Consider the following 23,303-nt stretch of genomic DNA (forward strand, 5'->3'; position numbering starts at 1 on the left):
CACACACACACACACAGACAAACATAAGATGACAGTCTCAGTCATGTTTATCATGTCTTCTCTCTGTTTTTTAGAGTATATAGTAGACAATAAACAAATCATAAAAAAAAACAACAGTGTGTAAGGGATAACAACCTTGATGCGTTTACTGACTTTCTGTAACACAGACAGAACCAGTTCAACAGCAGGATGACCTGAATATTATGTACTCGTCTTCTACACGCACTCCCTACACAGAGCACAGTGAAGTGAATGAGTGAACGTGTTCATGCGCCGCAAGAAGTCTGGTCCCATTCTGACAGAAAAACAGCAGGAGCAACAAAACGTGATCATTCATGGCTTCAAACAGTTTATGTCTGTATTTGCGTATTCAAAGGGAGAATGTGTTCTTTCTTTGGAGAGAGAAAGATGCTGAACAAAAGAACAGTTGGTCGGAGTCTCTTTGTGGCTGCAGGTGTGACAGGGGTAAACTCACATGTGAACTGTAATTGCTCTCACAACTGTGTGTGTGAACATTCATATGTGTGTGCGAGTGTTTACAGGGAGTGTGATAAATGAGCTGCACCTAATGTGTGTATGTGAAGATCAAAGACAGAGTGTAACAGATGCGGCCATTAATGTACAACAATTTGGTGTCTAACTCATAATTAGCCTCAAGAGACTGTGGTATGTATAGAATCAATATGCTGTGTGTGTGTGTGTGTGTGTGTGTGTGTGTGTGTGTGTGTAAGTGACATGCACTCTTGCAGATGTCAGGACATTTGCATATGTGCATATGTCTAAATTTAAACCCTTTGGGTTTAGTGCATATGAAGTACTTACAGTGAGAAATGGGTGCCTGGTATTTTTCAGTACTCTGCTCTCTGTGAGTGTGTGAGCCACTTCATCCTGCACAGATACAGTAAAAACATTTCCAATAAAACAACTAAATAAGGATTCAGTTGAAGAGCACTTCATGAAATGCACTGAAAACACCAGGTACTTACATCTGACACTCTACCCGAAATTAAAAGTAGACAAAAAAGGCTTTAGTGCCACAAACTTCAGGTTTATGTGGTCGATTTAAAATATAATTAAAAAAAAAGTCAGAAAAGCTTGATCAGTAGTCTCTGACAACCCGACCTTGGCTATGATGACTTCTTTTTTAAGGATTTTCATAGCGTAGTATTTCCCGCTGGCCTTTTCTCGTACAAGGATCACTTTACCGAAGGTTCCCTTTCCCAGCAGCTTCAGGTAGTCAAAGTCACTCATTGTCTTGGGGAAGGAAACACAGAAGAACTAATGTCAGCAATTCATCATGCGTTCAGTTTAAAAACAATGAATATGTTATAGCCTTATGACCTCACAAATGCAGTACCGCATGAATGAGCAAAAATTCCCATAGAAACACTCCAACATGTTGTGGAAAGCCTTCACAGAAGCTGTTACAGCTGCAAAGCTGTGTGTAATTGGAATGCAATGTCATGTAAGTCCCTGTTGGTGTAATGGTCAGGTGACCCAATACTTTAATCCATATAAAGTAGTTTGTTTTGGTGCAAGTTACTGAGTTTTGGAGATATCAGTCGCAGATGCTTGCCTTGTCTTTAATACAACGGGACGAGATGGCCCGTGGCTTGTGGTGCTCCATGTGCACTACGGTAACATTTCAGCCAGTTACAAAAAAGTATAAAGTTTTGACTCTCTACACTACAGCAACAGAACCTAAAAATGTTTGTTTATTCTGTGGCTCTGTTGGTCTGTCTGATATTTTGACCCACAGCAAATTATATTTACAGCTACTTGCCAGTATGCCATTAAAGTTAGTAATGATGTTAATGATCCCTATTGGAAGACACCTCTCACATAGTGACCCTCTGATATCTCCTCGAGTGCCACCTTCAGGTCAAAACTTCCCCTTGACCCACGCTTTGACAAGACACTGAAAAATAGATTTTTACTGAGCAACTGACATTTCATTACATTAATGCACTTGTGCAAATTTACATCCTGCGAAACCCTCTTTATACTGTCGGATGTAATGAGCAGTGGAGGCTGACCAGGCCTCTAGCTGTACTTTAAACTGTTTTACTTTACTTCATGTATCGAGTGTACATTTTACCCAAATGTAACCTTTGCCTTTGGTACAAACAACATTTACAGAAGTTACTTTGCATGACAGCTTTTACTTGCTGGAACACTTTAATTTGGGAAAACCAATTTGCCTTTGTTGTTACAGGGGCTATTTCAAACCTGTGACTGAGAGAACCATTTTAAAAATTGCAAGCAGTCAAAGGTAATAGCCCATTACAAGACAATGAACAGCCGGAATAATTTCTGCATTTTGATTGTGTGAGAGTGAGTACGTGTTTGTCTGTGTGCGTGTCTGTTGTCGCATGTTACCTTGCGTTTGTGGTGTGTGGTGGAGATGTCCATCTCTTCCTCGACCATGTTGTCGATGTTGGAGGTGGGGCTGCACTGGATCCTTTCCTCCTCTTGTCTCTGCAGCTTGTCAGCCACCATCTGGATGGCCTCTGTCCACTCATCTCTGAGTTTACAACAAGATCAAGTTTGGATCAAGTTTATCCCATCTAATGCTTCTGACAAGCAATACGGTTTATTTGGGTGAGAATAACTGAGAGATCCTGCATTTTCATTTAATGAAATCCAGTGTTCCTCATTGTTTGGAAGGTCATCTTCAAGAATTAGTTGTTTGACAGATAATTCAATCCTCCATCAGTTCCAATCCATTAATTGTTTTAGCAAAGCAAAACGCTTACTGGTTCCAGTGACTCAAATGTGAGGATTAAATGCTTCCATTACTTATTCTAATTGATGTAATTCTTTATTTATGTTTTTGTTATGAATGAACTGAATATCACTGGGGGCTGAATTGGTGACCAAATTTTAAGAAAGCAAACCGAGTAGGTTGCCTTGTGCTCAGGGAAACTTTACACTTTACATACATACATACATACATACATACAGTAATATCTAACCGAATCATCTCAGATACCAACACTCTACACAGGTGTAAAATATAGTAGTGGTCACAGACTCACTAGGACGGCTTGCATGCTTATCAAAGCAGGTTTTTAAAGGCGCTAAAATGGTTTCAATTAACATAAACACCTATTTGTTCAACAGAGGGGAAACATGGTCAACAAGAGAATCAACCAAATGAGCAACGATCATGGAGCAGAACTAATGTCGACCAGTCTGTGTGCGCACATGTGTATGTAAGTGTGTGTAAAAGTGTGTGAGAGGGTGTGTTAAGTGTGTGCACAAAAGCACACCCATGCATTACAGAGAACAATGCATTGTTGTTTGCTAACATTGTTCCTCCCCATTGACTTTCCATTAGCGTTGTTGTTCAACATCTGTTGAGAGAAAATGTGTGAGTTGATTTGTGTGTGTGTGTGTGTGTGTGTGTGTGCGTGCACTTGTGTGTATGATGATCATCTGTAGCAGAAGGCCAGCCATGCATCAGGATGTGCAGACACGTTAACTGTACTTAACGATGATGAATATAATGGTTTATACATGGGACCAAGCTTCCCTCTGCTCTGATGGAGAGAAGAGAAGAGAAGAAGAAGAAGAACTCGGGTTGTTATTACTACGGTTTTATCTTTGTCCTGAAATTGTAAATCTGATTAATGGACAATCACGCTGTTAATAAATAATATTTCATAATATTTCAGATTTTAAAAATGCTGTCTGGGACTGAACTGAACTGAACTGGGATCAGAAAGCCTTCTCTTTTGGAACTTTTCTCCCTACTGATCTTCACTCAAACCGTGTTAATCCTGTGCTACATTCAAGGGTGACATGTTAGCAGAAGACAACAGAGAGCCCAAACCGAGGTGAACCAACGATGATATTCAAATATTCAGAAATCCTCCGGACTAAAGAGAAGCAAGTTGGGTTTCATGAGTGTGCACTTTCAAATAGTTTTACCCAGCATAAGCAGTGAGAAGATCATAATAATGAAACCTGTTTGACTCCCTAACGATCACCCCTGTGTCTCTTGTTTTGTTTTGAGTTAGATGTCCATATGTTTCCTTGAGGGATCTGGAAGAACACTCCATCTGAACCTAAACAGAGCAGTGTGTGTTTGTGTGTGTTTTTAAGATCTGAATCCCTTTCTACTGCAAAGACTTCTGAGCGTACCCTACACACTCCAAAACAAGGGCAAACTCGAGTTACACTCCATCTACGACAATGGAGCACTCAATTTGTGGCACCCGTGTGTGCACGTGTGAGTGTGTGTAGCCACATGAAAAGCAATGGGAACTCTCTCTCAAGGTCAGGCAGCAGATAAATGCTCTCTCTCTTGGTTAGAGTGTTTTTTGTATAATGAGGTTTTTTTTTTGCTAATGAGAGATAATGGGCCTGCCTACATTTGGGCACCATGCCAACACGTGCCACCCTCGCTGCTCACGGCTGGGGCTGTGGTAGCTGGAGCCCTGCCAGCACTGGTACAGTACAAAAAATACAGTAACACACACACACAGACACACACACACACAGAAAGAGAAAAGCACAGACAGACACCCAGTTGTGTCGCACGCATGCACACACACACTTTCGAACCAACTTAAACTTCAATGGCGCACACGTTTTCGCACACAGTGAAATACACACACATCTGGAGCTTACAGACGTCCTCTTATAGAACTGAATATTGGACACACTTGATTTTATAAAATTGTCAATAATAGTAAGTTATTAGTTTCACAACTCTGAAATGTTTATTTGATTATCAAGAGGGAAAACTCTTATAAAGCAACATATAAAACAGATAAAGTTGGACAGACAGCTGCAATACACACACGCGTGCATGTACATACACACACACACACACATAAAAAACACACACAAACTCAAAGGATGCACAGAAGCATCTGTGGTCTTCTGGGCAAAGCTGTTCATTTTCTGGAGATAAACACCTCAGCTCCTCAGAAAGGAACTGAGCAGCTGGAGAATTTATGCCAACGCTACTTGAAAGGTCTCCTTTCCACTCTGTCTCTCTCACCCTCTCTCTTTCCCTCACACACACACACACACACACACACACACACACACACACACACACAACAAAACAAACATAAACTCTCTACAGTACAACCCTCTTCACACATACCTCTGCCTTTGCTGATACTTCTGCCCAAATAATTTATTTATTTTTTAGCTTTGTTTGTTTTTTTTGTTGATTTTGTCTTTTTCTTTTACATTTTTAATGTTTTTTAATTTATATGTCATCTATATGTTCAGTCTAATGTCACGATCTCTTAAGAAGAACTAAGTTGAACTGAAAGTGAATTAAGTTTAAAAACCTCAGCCAAAGCGTGAAGTGGTATGTGAGGAAAAGGAAGCAAATATTTGGATGTTTTAATTGGCAGGTCTTAACTAATTTAAATGCCAATTTTTCATTCCAACTGCTGCTGTTAGAGAAAAGTCAGAATAGTCTACAATAATACAAACAGTATGCATTCAAAACCTGTGCTTGCACTGAGACATTACCTGTACATAAAAAGTTCAGTTTTTACGTGAGTCTGTGTATAGAGTATGATTAGAGTTCTCATTAGACAAATGCAAAAGGACACAGAGTTTATTGACAAACAACAACAGGACAGTGCTCTAAGAACTGAGAGTCTTTAGGGAACTGACCTCTCATCTGGCGAGTCCACGTGGAAGGTCCTCTCGATGACAGTGGTCCACTGGAGGCAGCGTATAATGAAGGTGTTCGGCTTCGGCCTCTCCGTCTTCATCAGCTGACATTCTGAAACAGGAGGCCAAAGGTTCAGTGCTGTCTTTTCGGTACAATTACAACAACAGGACAGAGAGACAACAGTACTCAGGAGAGCCGGGAGCCTGTGAATGTAACTAGAGTTAGAATCAGATCTGATGAGGGTGCTTTTAGTTCCGTCCTGCACAGGTGAGCTGATTTCCCATCACAGTTGTTTGTTTTCTCAGGCTTATTAGCAGATAACGTTTGCGTGTGTGACGGAGGGTTCATCAAAGTCTTTTTTGTGGGTTGGTGACTTTGTTGAGGTTTTTTTCTGTTGTTTTGTTCTGCTAATATTACATTTTTTTTTATTATTTACCATATTTTTCACAACATGCTGTTTGCATTGTAACATGAGGCTAATTGATTCACTCGTCACACAGCCTGCTACATGAATAAAACTTCCTTGCTCTACTTGCCCTGAGAAACAATTAAATTCCAATATTCACTTATTTAATGCACATAACTGACATCTTCCAGCAACACTGCTCTTTGTCACTTTTTAGTTTAAAAATGGGCAATAACTTCAGCCGTCCACAATTCAAATAAAGGTGCTTTACTGTGCCAAGGAATATTTCCTGTTGCAGCACATACGCATCTGGCGAATATCCGAAGAGACACATTTCCGTGAAAATGGCCGTTACAGTAGGCCGTTATTACACAAATGCGTAATACAGTACACAAACGCAGAAACGTTCGCACACATAGCCAGATGGGGCTGTGAGATCGCTGTGGGAAGGAATGCATCTTCATTGTGCCTCAGCAGTCTCTGTGGTTATTGGGGACAAGAGCTGATGTAAAAGAGCATAATGATCCATCCTCTCCTCTCATCTCCCCGACTTCTTCTTTGTTCTACATACATCACCCTGCATTCCCCTTCTCCCATTTCATCCTCCCCTCTGTTCTCCTGTTGTCTCCTGTCACTCTGTCCTCTCTCCTCCACCCGTGTCCTCTCCTCTTCCCTCCTCGGCTATCTCGTCTTCCAATTACTTTCTGTTTAAGTGTGGCACAGCACAGCATGTCATGGCTCAGCCTAAATATAGACAGGAAGGTTAATGACAGCACCACTCAGGTCGTACACACGGCAGAGTTTCAATGTAAATTCACACACGCACACACAAAGAAGTTACTACCTGACTTGTGAACATGGCCTGCTGCGCTGCCAGGAAACAAGGTCATGCTATGGGTTGATGCCAAAATACACACACACACACACACACACACACACACACACACACACATAAAGTGATATCAAAGTTTGAATGTTAGCTGAAAGTGGGTTTGCCACAGCAGGAAATTGAGAAATCTGTGTAGCAGTTTAGTGTGTGTATGGGAGTGCTGCATCAGTGTGTGTGTGTGTGTGTGTGTGTGTGTGTGTGTGAGAGAGAGACAGGCTTGTATGTATGAGTCCCTCTGCAGGGAACAGGCCTGTACCATCTCTGTTCCATCTGACCACTTCTGTTGTTCACACACACATAAACACACACAGTCACACACAAATAAACAAACACACACACACACACACACACGCACACACACACCACCTGGCCTCCCAGCTTTGGGCAACAGATGTGGCGGTGCCAGTGCTGTGCCAAGCAGCCGGGGCCGGATGTATGGCCTGGCTTGTCCTCCTCACAAACTCTTTTCCTCTCCCCTTTTTCCTCGTTCTCCAATCCCGTCTTCATCTCCTCCTCCCTGTCTGTTCAGCACTGACGATCTTCCTCCCCTCCTCTCCTCCCTCATCCTCCCTTTCTCTCCCCCAATTTTCATCCACAAAAGCCTTGCTCTCCAATCCCTCCGTCCCTCTCTCTCCATCTCTCATCAGTTGCTCTCCACCCAAATCATCCTTCCATCTCTGACTTTTCTCTTCTCTGCCTCTCCTCCCCACGTTTCCAATTTTCTCTCCCTCTGCCCCCTCCGATCGACTCCCATCGCTCATTCGCCATACTTGTCCTCCCTTCCGGACTCCTATTTTTCTTTCTCCTCCTCTGTCCTTAGATGTACCATTCTTTATCATTTTCTCTGAGGTATCAGCTTGTATTCTGCTATTCGTCATCATTTTCCTTTCTGTTTTCACCCTCATCTTGCACCTTTTCTCCTGTTCTCCCACCTGCCTCTCCTATCGTCCCCTGCATCACCAACCCTCACCGCGATGTTCTCCACGGCGCTTTCCCAAAGCCATTCAACTAAAAAGCTGACAGGATTTCTTGGACCAAAGCCATTCAGTTTCATTTTAATTATATGTTCATTGAAAAACAATGATTGATGGAATGTCCAACTCTGAGGTCGTGTGCAGCATCACAGTGTTAACTATGAGCATAATAAATATAAATAAGTGAGTAAATATGGTGACATCTGCATCTGCTTAGCACCTATCAGATTACATTCAAAGGACAGTGATGTATGAACATGAAATAGAGTAAACAACTCCAGCAGAACCATGAGCACTGATCTACCAACAATCTGTGTCTATTTTTATTTTCATCTTTCCAGAAAATCAAATAATTAGAAAATCCTGTTTACTTTTCCAAAATTTAAGCAAAACTCATAAAGGCTCACCCATGCCTTAACCTCATTTCATCTGGATTATAATGATTCCTCTGGACTAAGACAAAAAAACAGTCTCCTGCCTACAGCTGAAGGCAGCTGTTAGTAATACTAAGTGACAGGAGCACATTATACCCAGTCTTTTATTGCTAATATTTACATTAACACTGTTTGGCCTGTCTCTTTCAGTCTTTTGGATATTTGCACGTTGTGTGTGATCTTTTTCTCACTTGAGTCTCACTTGATTTTGTCTGCTGCAGTGAACTTTCTGACTTTGTTTTTATTAGTACTGTGTCTTAAAAAATACGTGATGTCAGCTTAAATGTCAAAATGCATTCTGAGTACTAACAGTTAGTAATAAGTCAGTACTTTCTTCTGTCAGATTATGGGATTTCAGCGTGACCATTGTTTTTATTCCCAAGGTAAATACCTGGAACGCAGACACAAAGTTAACTGCCAATCTGCTTTTACAGTGAGAGGTGATGGTGGTGGTAATGAGACTGAGAGACATTAAAATTAATCTTGTTAACTCATTAGTTGCTTAATTACACATGTCAAGGACTCTGTGGAGCTTGTTAACCAGGTGTAGACAGATGATATACTGATAAATGGTTAATTAGAGCCCTCAATGAATTCTGTAAAGCATTAAAAACACGGTGAAGACTGATGAGTGACAAGAGTCAAGAGTGAAACTGATGCAATAGCCATTTCACTGTGGCTCTGTGTGATGAAATCGCAAGAACATTTCAGCAACATCTCCTGGCACTTTGCGTAACAGAGGTGATACATATTGGCCTTTGAGAAATATAAAAATTAGAGTATATTGTCTATTACATGTCTTTCAACTGGAAGACATGGCTTCAATTCCCTGCTGGGGTGCGCAAGAGTGATACACTGATTCCCTACCACCTGCAGAGGTTCTCCTCTAAACTGAAATGTTCCCTGCAGGGGTTAATACAGCAGGCGTCACAGTATCATCATCACTATTAATTATGAGCCTACAGAGAGGTATCCAGGGTATATGAGTGCAATTTATTAGGAAAAGATCGAGATACTTGGACATATTGCTACTTGTTTCTTTGCCTCTTGTTAGGATTAAAAAGTTTACAGCCTTTTACTACGTGTTTAAAGCAAAGGTGGCAAGAAGAAAGCAAAAAAAGATTTTAAAAATTAATGTATCATGAATCTAAAAGCAGAATCTTTCAGTTGGGAATCTATAAGCATGTTATGTGTGGACTGTGCTTTCCCGACATCAAAGACACATTTCTTTGTATATACAATGTAAGGATATGGGTACAGGGAGATGCCAGTGCCAAGAAGCAGTTGTGATATATGAAGGGTAGGAAACATACTTGCTACAGAGAAGTTATTGAGGGGGTAGGGCAGGTCTGCATCCTGTGGTTTCTCTTTGTAGCCGATGAAAGAGCCGTCTGTCTTCAGTAGAAAGTAACGCGGCCGCCAGTTCTTTATGTATTCACCTGAAGAAAAAGACGGACATAAAGAGAGGGAGGAAAGTTCAATCAGACACTTGGTCCAAACACAGCTGAGTTATTGAGGGTAATAGTGGTGACGACACTGAAGGCACTAGTGTACCCAGGGGTAATAAATTTGACAAGGCAATAATGACAAAGATGATGATTTTAAATACAGATTTTATTCCCAAGACAGATCAGAGCCTCCCCATTCAAATCTCATCTGTCCAAAGGATATCACACACATATACAGGCTGCAGTGTTTATACAGACACAAACACACAAACACACACACACGCACACACTATCTCTATGACTCCCACATTGCTTGCCAGATTCAGATCGGATTATCGTGTAAAAAAATGACAAAAACATGTTTACCAGCACAACAACCAAACTATCCATGCCAGAAACATCATCTGGCTGATACATGGGCAGGTGTCGGGGTGATGACCCCTCTACCAAACACACAGCAAAGCATACTGCGCACACAAGTACACACAACCACACACGTGAACTCACAATTTAGAAACACGCACACGTACACACACAAACCACTGGACACCAGGGGAGGAAGAGAAGAGCAATGAGATGAGATGACATGAGATGTGATAAGATTACACATGGAGAATAACCCTTCTTAGAGCGCAGCAACAAATAACAACATCTGCTGAGCAGCTGGTGGCAGAGTATTACCCAACTGGCTGGCACAGACTGGCACTAAGGTGGCACCACAGCTTTATCAGATGACCCGCTGCAGGATTACACGAGTGTCAAACATTTCCACACCACAGAGGCTGATAACACTTACTGGAAACAGCACTGATACACACATGGATTAAAGTACACACGTGTGGATTCACACCTAGTCGGACGGGTACGATGAGTACAAATACAGGGATGAAACCCTTCGCACACATGCTCGTAAGCACAGAGTACACGGGTGAAGTAATACTGAGACACCCAACCCTGATGAAAGAAACTGACAATCTCAACACTATCCAAAGCTGGGAAGCTGTGCACACATTTCACTTTCCCATTTCAAACAACAGAAATAAAAACCACAGAAGGACACAAATGTTCTCTACTTCTCAAACCTTTTTAATTAACCAGTTGGTCATGCACGCACACACACGCACGTACGCACACCTTGTGAAGACATACTAACACACCCATAGCCCACACATGCAGGCACATGCAGGCACATACGCACGCATGCACACAAAGCTCTGCAACACATCTGATCACCTTTCTCAGGCTAATTCGCTGGGAGAGGAGAATAGGCATCATGTCTATGTGTGTGTGTGTGTGTGTTCTATTTGTGACATCCATTTAAAGCGGAAATGACAGCAGGCCGCGCTCGTTAACACGTCGCAGAAAAACACCTGCTCCGCCGAAGGGCCCGTGTGACTGCGGGGCCTGCCGGTACCTCTGGATGTCGCTGGTGGTGGAGGGTTGTGTGTCTGCGTGTGTGTTTGTGTGTGTGAGGTGGTGATGGGGGGGGGGGGCTGATCTGAACCACCACACAGGGACACAGAGAGACACACAGATAACAAAAATGCTGTTGGATGCCAGTGCGTCATCAGGATTACCACATCACACCTCTCACTCCTCTCCTCTCTCCAACTCTATTTTTCCTCTTTTTCACAAATCCACCCACTCTCCCCTCCTCTCCCATTTCCTTCTCCTGTTCTTTCAGAAACAAAGCATCTTCTTTGGATCACTTGCTACTGTGAAAGGAGCTGAATGGGAGGGGTGGGAGAAGGAGAAGGCATAAGGAAAAAAATTAATAAATAAAGCAAAGCAGAAAAGAAATGGAGGGAAACATTTTGTAAGTCAGCAGAAAGAAAATATCTCATCAGTTCTTACCAAACCAATATTGCATATAATACATGTAAGCAGGCTGCATGCAAGCAATTCAGCATCTGGATGTACATTGTGACGTCTTGCTTCCCTGGGGTAAGAATAAATGTTAGCATGTCTAATGTGCTTAAATTTTACTTATATTAGTACTTTGCAAATGAATGTGAGTGAATTCCACAGAACTGTTTATTTAATTTTTTTTGTGTGTGTGTGTGTGTTTAATGTGCATGTGATCCCTTTTTTGGAAAACCTACGAAGAGATGCAGGATTCAACGACAATCGGCTGAAGCTCTTATTAACCTTAAGCTTAAGCTTTTATCCTATTAGACATTTGTGTGATTTTTTTTTTCAGAATTCATGTTTGAATTCTTGTGTTTTGGCCAAAAACGTATGGTAACAACGACATTGACGTTTGACTACTAAATACTAATCAGTCAGTCAATCTGGACACGGCCATCACTGTCCCAGAGACATAAAAAGTTTTGCAGACAGTGTGTCAAAGGTCATTCCACCTTAGGAAAATACCAGCACTATTTGTATTGTGCAGGTGTTTCTGTGATTTGTGTTGGTTCATGTCAGACAAGACATGTAACTAATACATCTTACTGATGGAAAAAACAAATGATCTGGAAAAAAGAAACTCTGGCTGACTTCAAAGTGGAAGAGTGGAAAGCAATGTATTGACTGACAAAATGGATGAGGATAAACAGAAAGTTAAACTGATAAAACTATTATAAACTGGCAGTGATGACTGGCCTGCTGGTCCAAGTCCAGTCATTTCTCTGAGTCAGTTTCTAGATGAAGTGTCCAACCAATGGAAGCCTGTGGCTGGCCACTTCATCGCTCAGCTGTCCAGTACAACTGAAAACATTTAAGCAATCCTTCTGGCTGGGCCTAGACAGCGTGTATGTGTATGTGTGTGTGTGTGTGTGTGTGTGCATGTGCGTGTGTTTGTGTACACGTCCACTGGGGGGCGGGGGAGGGGGCAGCCAGGGGTGGCACAGACGGAGAGAAGAGATGGACAGTTGTCCACACATGCCGTTCCAAACAAACACAGGCGTGAACACGCTCGTACATGCACACACAAACACAACACAATTCAGTTTCAACTGTTCCAATTCTCTGAATGATCCAATGGTGTTCTGTCAAGCTATCCCGTCTTGGCCCTGCCTGTAATGAGTCCAGCGAGCTCTCCCACTCTGGACAGCTTGTCTGGGGAGCCACATGTCTCTAGTTTGGACTGCTGGAGAAAACAGAACAGCCGGTCTCCTTCCCACACCATCTCTCTCGGACTCCTCACTTCAGTTTCATTTAGTTTTCTGCACAACTTTACTTTTCCCTTAAGGCCAATTAGTAAATACTACACTATACAGCATTTAAAACAACAAGAGTCTCTTGTTTCTTGTTAGAACAACAGGATAAAGGACACCGTGGGTGATCTAGAAGATCTAAGGAACAGAGCATATTTAGAAGGATAAGATGAACCATTTTGAGGTGGATTTAAACTCTAGGTGTTCAAAACTGAGGGAAAATAGAGACAGCATTTCTGAAGTGCTCTCTTCCAACTAATTTGATGTTTTAATTGGATGCAGGCTCGTAATTTAGTCAAATCTTCTTGTAGGAATATATTAAATTACGGGATGACTGACAACAAACTGACAATGAAGTCTGTAAGATTAAATGCTGAAGGAAAAGTATAAAGGTGGCAAACTTTTTCCAAGCCCCTCAAGACCTTTCATCTTCACCTTTTTCAGTACAAGCGACAAAGTAAGGATTAAAAACTAAACAAGACTTTTTAAAAGTTGTTATGGAATTTCTAGGAGAAACAAATCTTGTTGGCACATCCTCCAGTTGCAGCTTGTGGATTTAGAAGTAAGAGGCAGAGATGAATCAGCTGTGACTGTGTCTGTTCCAAGCCTTCTGATTGGACAATTACAACAACGCACTGAGTAACTGTCACTCAATTAGCGGTCTGATTAACTATTCATTTCAGGACAGAGGGGGAAAGGGGAGACAATGAGAGAGAAATGCAGAGAGGAAAAATAGGTGACAGGTACAAATGGCAAGGCTGAACCTCAGCCAGAGAAACAGAGACGAAGCACACTCAAACTTTGCCTCTCCGTCTCGCGCTCACTCCTTCAGGACACCAGCACACCTCTTCCCTTCAGCTTTGCCGGATTGCCACGTTTCAGCAGAGACCAACTAACAGATGAAAAGCGGGAAAAACCTTGATGACAATTAAATAAATAATTCCATAACTATGTGAGCTCACCAGCCATTTGTTAATCAACCCAAACAGGGATTTAATTTAATGCTTTGGCCGAGGCTGGAGCTGATATGCAGATGGCACAAAGACGGGGCTGTGTGACTGGCACTCTGGGAGCTGGAAGGGTGGCGGGTGGTGGTGGTGTGTGGAGGTAGAGGGAGACGGATGGAGAGAGTGGAGGGGATGTTCTGCCACGTTCCAGCACACACACACACACAGCAGCTCACCGGCAGGGAGAGGAACGTGTCGTCTGGCCACATGACAACAACACATACATCCACATACACACATATTCAGTGTTCAGAGCAGTAGTGTTTGGCTGAAATGGGACAGAATAAATAACATGTTTCCGGACCATATGACCGAGCAAATGACTACTGCGTCCCACTGACTGACAAGCCGACTGACCAAAGAGGAAGGTAACAGAACACTGACCTTATCGAGAGGTGTATTCGCGGGCAGGTTGCGAGTGTGATTACTGGGCACCTTACTAAACTACATTATGTTGTTTCGGGGGGGGGGGGGGGGGCGACGTTTGAATTAAACATTAAGTGGCCTTAACATTAATAAATAAACTCTTCTTATGATAGTTTAATCATTTAGGTCATTTGAGCAACTGCAACAATAGCTGAAGTTTCAGTCTTCCTTGACATTTTCTAGACCAGAATATTGAAAGATTTATTAAAAATAAAAACCACCCTCAGGTGGAGTGTTATTGTGTTTTAACAGCACTAAAAAAGTGGTCATAGTAGTCATATGTGCTATAGAGTTCAATTGGATTAAGAAGGCTACAAGTATAATCTTAAATGTTTTAGATCTCTTGTAGGCAAGTAAGGCATGTAAGTCCCTAATGCACAGTGTAGCACTGTGGGGTTTGCACCATTGTATCAACGGCAGAATCCAGTGATACTGACGAGTGGGCTTGAGCTAAAATGGTTGGCCGGCTGCTTGAGCTGATCTCCTTATCGGCGAAGGCCAATACACTTCCAGACACAACAGTGTGGGGAGGGGTTTCATATGCTTGTGTACTGAGCATTAGTGACTAATACTTGAGCAAAAGCAGTAATACATGAGGAGGGGAGGGAGGACGGAAGAGAGATTAGCTAAACATCAGGCAGGTAACTGATGGGGGGAACAAGTGAGGGGAAGGCGGAGGTGAATGTGTGTAGCAAACAGGGCATTGGGGGTTAAGAAAGTTGGGAATTGTGTGGTAAGATGCTTGAGGAAGACATCTGTCTCAGAGTCTGTTCATGAGCTCTAGAAGAGAGGAACGCAGGTTGCAGGGCTGGTGCACAACAGCATGGAGAGAAAACAGTGAATAAAGATGGAAGAAATGACTTTTTGCACAATCTGGCCAGTCTATTTCGTTGTGCATGTGTATGTTTGCATGTATGTCTGTGTGTGACCCCAACGCCAGCAGTTCTAACTCCAACATGCTCAGACATCTTAAGGCGAATCCAGGCTCTTCAAAGCCAATCCACTTAGAGTGATTTAGACTCATTACCACATCGGGACTGGACTGGTGTTAGTGAGTATGTGTGCATGAGTGCTTTAAATGCGGCGACCATCACTGAGGACACAAAAGTGGTGCTGTGTGTGTTACCTGTAAAAGTCCAGAAGAAGGCATTTTTGTTCCTACTTGGGCAAATGATAACACAACACATGAACACGTGGAGGAAAAGAGATTTAACAAAAAAATTAAGTTTGAAGCTGGGACTACAGCTGGGTTTAAAGGGGTAGTGTGGGAGTAAGCTTGTGGTACAGTCTGTGGACTGAGACTTCATGGAGGCTACAGCAGCTTAGAGATGAAGAGGATGCTGGAGTGAAGGATGAGTGAATGAGAGAGAGAGAGAGAGAGAGAGAGAGAGAGAGAGAGAGCATGAAAGAAACAGTGTAGGCCTTGGTGTATGCGGTTAAGGCTATGACAGTGACAGAGAGTTGAGACAGGGCGGCCAGACTGAGTGGGAACCCATGGGAGTGTGGCCATCCCTCAGGGGCCACTGGGAGATTTCATCCAGCCAGCTGAACACAGCCAAATCCTCCTGGTAGACTATGCTGGATGTGCATACTGTAAACAGGCTGCCCTGGTGCCGCTCTGCCCCCCCAGCCGATGCAGAAGGAGGCCCATGCAGATACACACACTCATACACACCCACACACTGCCAACACATTACAGGTTCACAATACTGCAAATACATAAAACTGAGAATTATATCTCTTTTTTGTATAAATTCCTCTCTCCTCCTTGTCATCTTTTTTTGTCTTGCATGTTCTTCTTGTGTTCCTTGTACCTCCACTGCTGTAGTACCATTACAGTCCAGTAGATGGTGGTGGCTCCCTGGAGCATGGTGGTCACCGCTGTGATGCTGACACTGAGCTGGAGAGTGACTGACAGATGCACAGTAGCCAAAGTATGAGTATTTCTGCATGCAGGCATTCGTTACACTTTAAATCTGTGTGTGTGTGTGTGTGTGTGTAAGTAAATGAATGTGCGTGTGTGTGCGTGCATGAGTGTTTGTTCATGTGTGTTGTTAAGGAGGAGGCAGGGTCCGTTGCTTCCTAAAGCACCCTCGGATTAGTGCGGTGTTAGCATTATTAGCATCTTAGCTGGAGGGCTGCTGTTCAACACCACCTGTGCCAGACAGGAGGCTGTGGTGACCCAGCTACCCCCACCCACACATGCTCACATTTATAGACACACACTCATTCACACAGAAGGTTGGAGAAGCTCACTCAGCTACAGTGACTTCAAGCTTACTGTCTTATTTCATTAATGCAACTACTTTATCCGTCTCTTGACATGCTGTATATTATAACTGGTCATATTAAACAAACAAAGTCATATTAAAATATCATTCACTTCACCTTATTTTCAAAATAACAAATTCAAGGTCCAGGTCAAGCAAGATTCCCTGACATCGACAAGAAAAGGGAGAAATGGCAAATTACATGAAGAACTGTTAATGCGTAATATGTCAGAACATTCATTTATCACATATGCCAATACACAGTTGTTCTCAGAGAGGAAAAATACAGCAGGAAGTACTAAAAGTGTACATAATGTACAAAGAGCCACACTGATGAGTAGATCCCCCTAACCACATCAACTATTAGGCATTAGAGACATAGTTGGCCAGCTATGACCTTATAACAAAGGATTATACAACCTTTCCTTTCTGAATATCTATGTGTTCTGTTCTAACATTATGAGTCATTTAGAAAAAGGAACTCTCACAAAGCAAATTATCTCTAAAGGTGCTTAATGTAGATACAGGCCCGGTTTCAACACCAAACACTGAGGCTTTTCTTCGTATTCCAAATAAGAATGATGTAACACCAAAGAATAAAATACCAAAGAAGGCTATAGAAATGTACAAAGTAATTCCAAGGATTTTGTAAAGGCCCCTCTGCCCTGCGTTTTGGCTTCCTGCTCTGTGCTCTTCTGTTTGCCGAGGCCTGTCCTGTGAAGCAGGAACATTAATGCCAGGAGACACACCTGGGCCCAGTGTGACCTCTGCTGTGTGGTACATAAGGCTGGGTCAGCGCCCGGTCAAGTAAGAACCCTTATCCTCACACATTACAGAGTGGTATTTTCACAAATAACAGTAACTGTTTACAGATTTTCCATACTGGCTATCTTAATTCATAGTTTGGTTATTACAGTCTAGCAGCGTAGCTGTGACGGGTTCAACCACAAGAAAAGGAACGTAAAAACATAGTGTATCAAATGAAACAAATGAAAAAGAAATGTCACAAAAGAAGTGAAAGTCCTGTCTTTTACGCTAATATGTCTGGATCATATGAAGAATATTAAACACAGCACAGTTAGATGGTCTATTTCCCCTACCTCCACATGTGTCCATCTGCCCACACACACAGACACACAAGGCATATCATTCCTTTGAAAATACAAAGACTGCTCTGTTTGGATGTCTTCTAGCATGTCAAGAAGGTAAAAATACAATCCAAGCGAACCAGTACAAAAAGCCCCTGCATCCAAACACCCAATAACATTATGAATGCCACGCTGCTTGTGTTCAGAATGCAGTGGATCCAATGCGATTAGGAAAGGCACACACAGCCAATGAGCAGGCTAATCAAATTGCACTGATTGCTGCTATATTGCCTCTCTCTGTTCTCTCCATTGTGTGGCATTGTGTGTTGGCATAACTGATTTCTTCATTTATTTTACGTCATTGAAGTTCAGATTAAATACGATTTGTTTCTAAAACACCATATATACCTTTGTACAAAATAAAATCAACAGCAAATCATCTTTAAAAGAGTAGGCCCTGTTCATGTGTCATCATTTTCAACCAAGGACTACTATGTTTCTTTTACAGTCCTTTCAAACAGAACAATTAGTGTAATTTTGTTCGATTATAAATATTAACTGTCACCTGTTTTAAGTTTAAAATACGCTAATAATCAGGCAACTTCTTTCATTGAGTAATTGTTATATTCATATGGAGCATTCATAATTGCACACAGGAATGGCCTTAAGGTTGCCCACTTAAATCTGACATTGACATTTAAATTTTTATTCTGTTCCTTTTCCTCGCTGGATATAAAACAAGCCAATCTGAGAAACAGAGTGCAGCTGGACCAATTGGTCAATGAGAAGAGCTGTCGATCAGAACAAGAAGGGGAGGGTCAGGAGACAGACACAGCTGTCTAACTGTTGCCCATAACACACAGGCAACAAGGAGCGTGTGTGTGTGTGTGTGTGTGTGTGTGTGTGTGTGTGTGTGTGTGTGTGTATGAGGAGGGTGGGGGGAGCCCAAGCAGCCCAACCCTGTCCAGCAGTGGTGAACAGGTGCAAAGCTTTATGTGTGTTTGTGTGTGTCACTATTATTCCAGAGTGGCTGGCTCTGTATTATTAATTCAGAAATGCTCGACTGGGTGTGGCAGCTGCCGTTACGTGTGTATGCGTGTGGTTGTGTATACGTGTGTGTGGACAACATAAGACCCTCTTGGTCTTTTGTGACACCCCCCCCAATACTAAATCTGCAAAGAAGCATTGTGCTGTATGTCTGCCCTGTCTGCCTCTAAACGAACATACATGCACACACTTACACACAGCATACTCTCATACACAAATACACACACACATGCACAAATACACTAGAGCACAATAGCCCTGGCCCAGCAGCCACGAGTAAACAATCAAGTACTATACCACAACTACTGTCAAGTGTCCTCCCCCGCCTCAATACCCCCACCCCACCACTCGTCCACCTCCACACACAAACGCCCACACACACCAGCCCAGCCGTGCCTCATTCTAAGGGTTCCATTCATGTGCTGCGCTCAAGGGCCGACAGTGAGTGCTCTCCACCTCACTAACTGCTGCTCTCTGCTCTCCCCCTCTGTCCTGGCTACCTGTCTGTCTCTCCACCTGCCCAAGTGTATGCCCATCTGTCCATCAGGGTGCATTCACAGTGGGGACGGCAGAAGCTGAATCCTAACCGAAACGCTGCATCCTTAACTTTTGTTTGTGTGGACAGCTGAGAGCGATGCCAACAAGTAACCGCACTGTGACACCACTCCGTGTTCTTGGCTTCAAGCGACTGTTAGAAATACAACACATAATTAAATCCAGATGAATCGCAGTTTTATGAATATGAGGAGACCTGTGATAGGCCGCAGTTAATCATGCTTGTAAATCAAAACATTACAGAGTGAAGCAAGGGCAAAACACACATTCCCTCACAATCAGTCATGCTCCATCATGCGTAACTGTCATGCCTAAGATACAGAGACTGGAATCACACTTGTTTCGGCTCATCTGCTGTTAAAAATCCCTGATGTCTCACGCAGAGAGTTTACCAAAACACTGCCCAATAAAAGAGCTACTTGTAAGCCCATGTGACTTCTGTTTACAAGATACTGTTTGCCTGATTAGGCAGTGTAACTTCATGAACTGCTGTAGACTTTGGACTAACAAAATCACAGTGTGATTGCAATTAGTGACTGTTGTGTGCCTGTCTGTCACACTCTGAGGTGACAGACAGCTCTATATGTCAGTCCATCGGAGACAAATACTCTCTCTCTCTCTCTTTGTCTTTCTCTCTCATCCCCACCTTTTTCTGAGAGCTGGTGTTTGTCAAGTTGCAACGTCTGTTTGTCTAAGAGGCTGTTTTTGACAACGCGTCCACCTCAGCTGGCCAGCATCCGGCACTTGAGGCTCTGAGACAATTTAAAACAAAACAAAAATGACTGCATATATTGTTTAAGTTGTAATCAGGAGGAATCAGAAAGAAAGGCAAATCCCTTGCTAAAAATAATATGTGAATATGAATATGTTTATTTAGCTATATTATCCTTTTATTCTGTTGTATCATTCTGTTTACTCTTTTTTTTCTAGAAAACAGGCAAAAAAACTCAAATTCTTTGACCACAGGATGCAATCTCAATTTTACGATTTTATATTATGTTTCTAAATCAAACTGAAAAGAACAAATTCCGAAGTGATGTTTTTGGGGCCAATTTCTAGTATACTCTCAAGAATATTAATAACGAATCTACAGTAACTACACTAAATTCTTCCTTCATGATAAGCAGTTATACAGTACACACTACTCTCTGCTCACTGAACTCAGGCATGCCAATTCTCTAAATACATTTAAATTGTGTCTCAAAATTTTTCTTTCTTGTGATGTTGGAAATGTTTGATTGGCTTGTAATTATACTGTTTTTATTATTATACATTAGGTCTTATTTATTTTTACTGTCTTTATTACTTCTGTATTCATGTCTTTTTAGTCTTATTTTAACTGCCTTGTCTGTTTTTATTTATTTTGTTAATGTAATAATCTTTGTTACATTGGCAAGAAAAGTGCTTACAAACAAAGTTCATTATTATCATTGTTATTATGTTGATGCAGGAAAAAAAAAACTCAGCTTCTGCATTATTGGTAAAATATACTGTAAGAATATATGTGAAACCACCAAAATGTTGGTGCTATGAGCAGGCCATTTCCCTGGTCTATTCAAACACGAGATATTGTGCAGAAACACTCAAACCACGGAGCAATATCTGAATATGGCAGATGTTCATCCTTTTTTCTTCTCTGTTCTCCCCCTCCATCGCTTCTCATACAGCAGTGTGCCATTGAACCTCATGTTCCAGCCTCTATGCTGTGAGACATCTGCACCTCACTCACTGTTTCTTTCTTTTCTGTCTCATCTTTCCTCTGTACACACACACACACACACACACACACACACACACACACACACACACACACAGAGAGAGAGAGAGAGAGAGAGAGAGAGAGAGAGAGAGAGAGAGAGAGAGAGAGAGAGAGAGAGAAAAAACTCTTTTCTTGATGACAGATGGCAAGTCAACAATTGTACAGCATCAGTCTCAGTCTCAAAACACAGACACACACTCCACACGCACACACAAATAAACACCACCTCCTTGTACTCCTGTCCCTTTGTGCTCAGTCCCCCCGTCAGATGTCTTGATTTGTTTCTTACCGCTGAGTGTATGCATTACTGTGTGTGTGTGTCCCTCTTTACCTTGGTATATTAAGCATGAGTTTAATGAGAGCTTGGTGAGGTGCAGGTCCCAGCTAGTGGACCATATGGGGGATATTTAGCCCCCTCTGAACATTGAGCCAAACTTCACTGACATGATTACCACTGCCGTCCACTTCTCTACACCAGTGTCAGGTTGGGAACAGGGGATTTTGTCATGGACAGCTAATTAATGACTGAAGATTGGCAACCAGAGACGGAGGAGGCTGAGGCAGGATGAAAAATTCTCTCAGTGTTTGGTCTCTTCTTCCTCTGTTTTTAATCAGGCTAACTAAATGGGACTCTGCGAAACATTCATATGCACACACAGAAGACATACATACAAGCACGGATGTACACATGTATGTCACACACATAACATGGTTACATATCACCAGATTTTCTGGTTGGTTAGAATGTCCTAACATGTAAAGATATTTTACATACTTGAATGCCTTGCATGTACCATACACAATGTACATCTTTGTGAATGCATGTATTTATGGCTCACATTTTTAGTGTGTCTGTATGGCACAGCAGGCTGAAGCTGGTGGCTTAGTTAATCCTGTCAGAGACAGATTACAGGTCGGAAGATATAAATAGACTGACTGTCCCTTTAACCTGGCCACTGTGACCTTAGCGTGCAGCTCAACTATTAAGTCAGGCATAACAGGAGCAAACTCAAAGCAAACCCAAGAAAGGCAACACATTTGTGGTTGTTTATTTCACACTTGTGACCACAATGACCAGATGTTTCAACATGTTGTTCAACAGAAGCAAAACAAGCTCTCACTCTATCTTTACATCACATCTGGGTGCCAGAGCAGTGCCATCTGTGGTATACTCATAAACAGAAATTACTGCAACAGATACACCTACCTGTTTTTCTGTTGGCAGTAATGGCTTTATACTGTATGTTAGACAACATATTAATGTGAGCTAACGTTCATTCAATTACACTCAACAACTCTGCAAAGCTCCAGTCTCTAATATTTTAGCCATGGTATCACATAGAAAGATTCTACTGATAAATATATTTCCCATTAAAATTAATGTTGTTATGCTTTTAAAGAATGTGTCAATGTGATGTATGTATGTGAAATATGTTATGGGTAGAGCAGAAGAGTAAATTAGCCAGTGGTGTTCCCACAGCAAAGTTTGGATCAAAAAAGTTGATTAACTCTGGCTAATCTCTGCTCACCTTTATTCAACAGTTGAGCAACTGGGGCCGCATTATATTGCTAGAGAAAACACAAAGAACACAGACTCGCAAAACAATATATGGCCTTTTATTGCTACAGTATCGTAATACTATCGTAATTGTAACTCCTAAATCGTGATACGTATCGTAACGCTATTTTTGCCAATACACAGCCCCTACTGGGTAATTAAGTGTCTTTAGTAGTTTCAAAGAAGTGTTGCTTTTGCAGCCAAATGAATCAACACAGAGCCCTGTGCTGTAACAGTAAAGAGAAGGAAATACTTAAAGGATGTAACTGATGCTTCAGAGCAACAATTGCTGCTCAGTTGCCCTTGGCAACTGGATGTAGACCACTACCCACCATTGTGAGTGTTGTGATTGCCACTTCTGCTGTGCCAAGTAAATAAATAAATAAATAAATAAAACAAAGAAAAACCGTGTCCAACTCATTCGTGTTGCACAGTTATAGTGCTGTAGTAAGCTGGAGTTCACCAAGTTAAAATAAGTGTAAAAATCATCAACAGTCAGCATCCAACAGAATAAATCTGTGCCAAAATGAAGGAAACTGATCGCTTCAATTATTAACTATTAGTGGAATGTCGATCATTTCTGTCAACTCTGGTGAGCAACATGGTGGAAACTGATGTCCTGTTGTCAGCCTGAAAG

At 42.0% G+C, this 23,303-nt stretch overlaps 1 protein-coding gene across 15 annotated transcripts in view; it reads right to left on the reverse strand.

The window, feature by feature from the left end:
• Positions 1 to 23,303, reverse strand: part of akt3a (v-akt murine thymoma viral oncogene homolog 3a) — a 51,770-nt gene that overhangs the window by 15,115 nt on the left and 13,352 nt on the right. For 14 of the 15 annotated variants that reach the window (XR_006844558.1, XR_006844555.1, XR_006844551.1 and 11 more), the window contains 5 exons: positions 9,664 to 9,789; positions 5,647 to 5,758; positions 2,380 to 2,524; positions 1,123 to 1,254; positions 823 to 888 (listed from right to left, as the gene is read on the reverse strand). Coding sequence is in view for 6 of the 15 variants with exons in the window: in XM_046402464.1 (XP_046258420.1) it covers positions 823 to 888; positions 1,123 to 1,254; positions 2,380 to 2,524; positions 5,647 to 5,758; positions 9,664 to 9,789 (581 nt within the window). In the remaining 9 variants the exon portion in view is untranslated. Of the gene's footprint in view, positions 1 to 822; positions 889 to 1,122; positions 1,255 to 2,379; positions 2,525 to 5,646; positions 5,759 to 9,663; positions 9,790 to 16,203; positions 17,052 to 23,303 lie in introns of those variants that run through there. The other variant, XM_046402467.1, reaches the window with a different exon arrangement.

This window comes from Scatophagus argus, chromosome 10, assembly GCF_020382885.2.
Source record: "Scatophagus argus isolate fScaArg1 chromosome 10, fScaArg1.pri, whole genome shotgun sequence".
Classification (NCBI taxonomy): domain Eukaryota; kingdom Metazoa; phylum Chordata; class Actinopteri; family Scatophagidae; genus Scatophagus; species Scatophagus argus.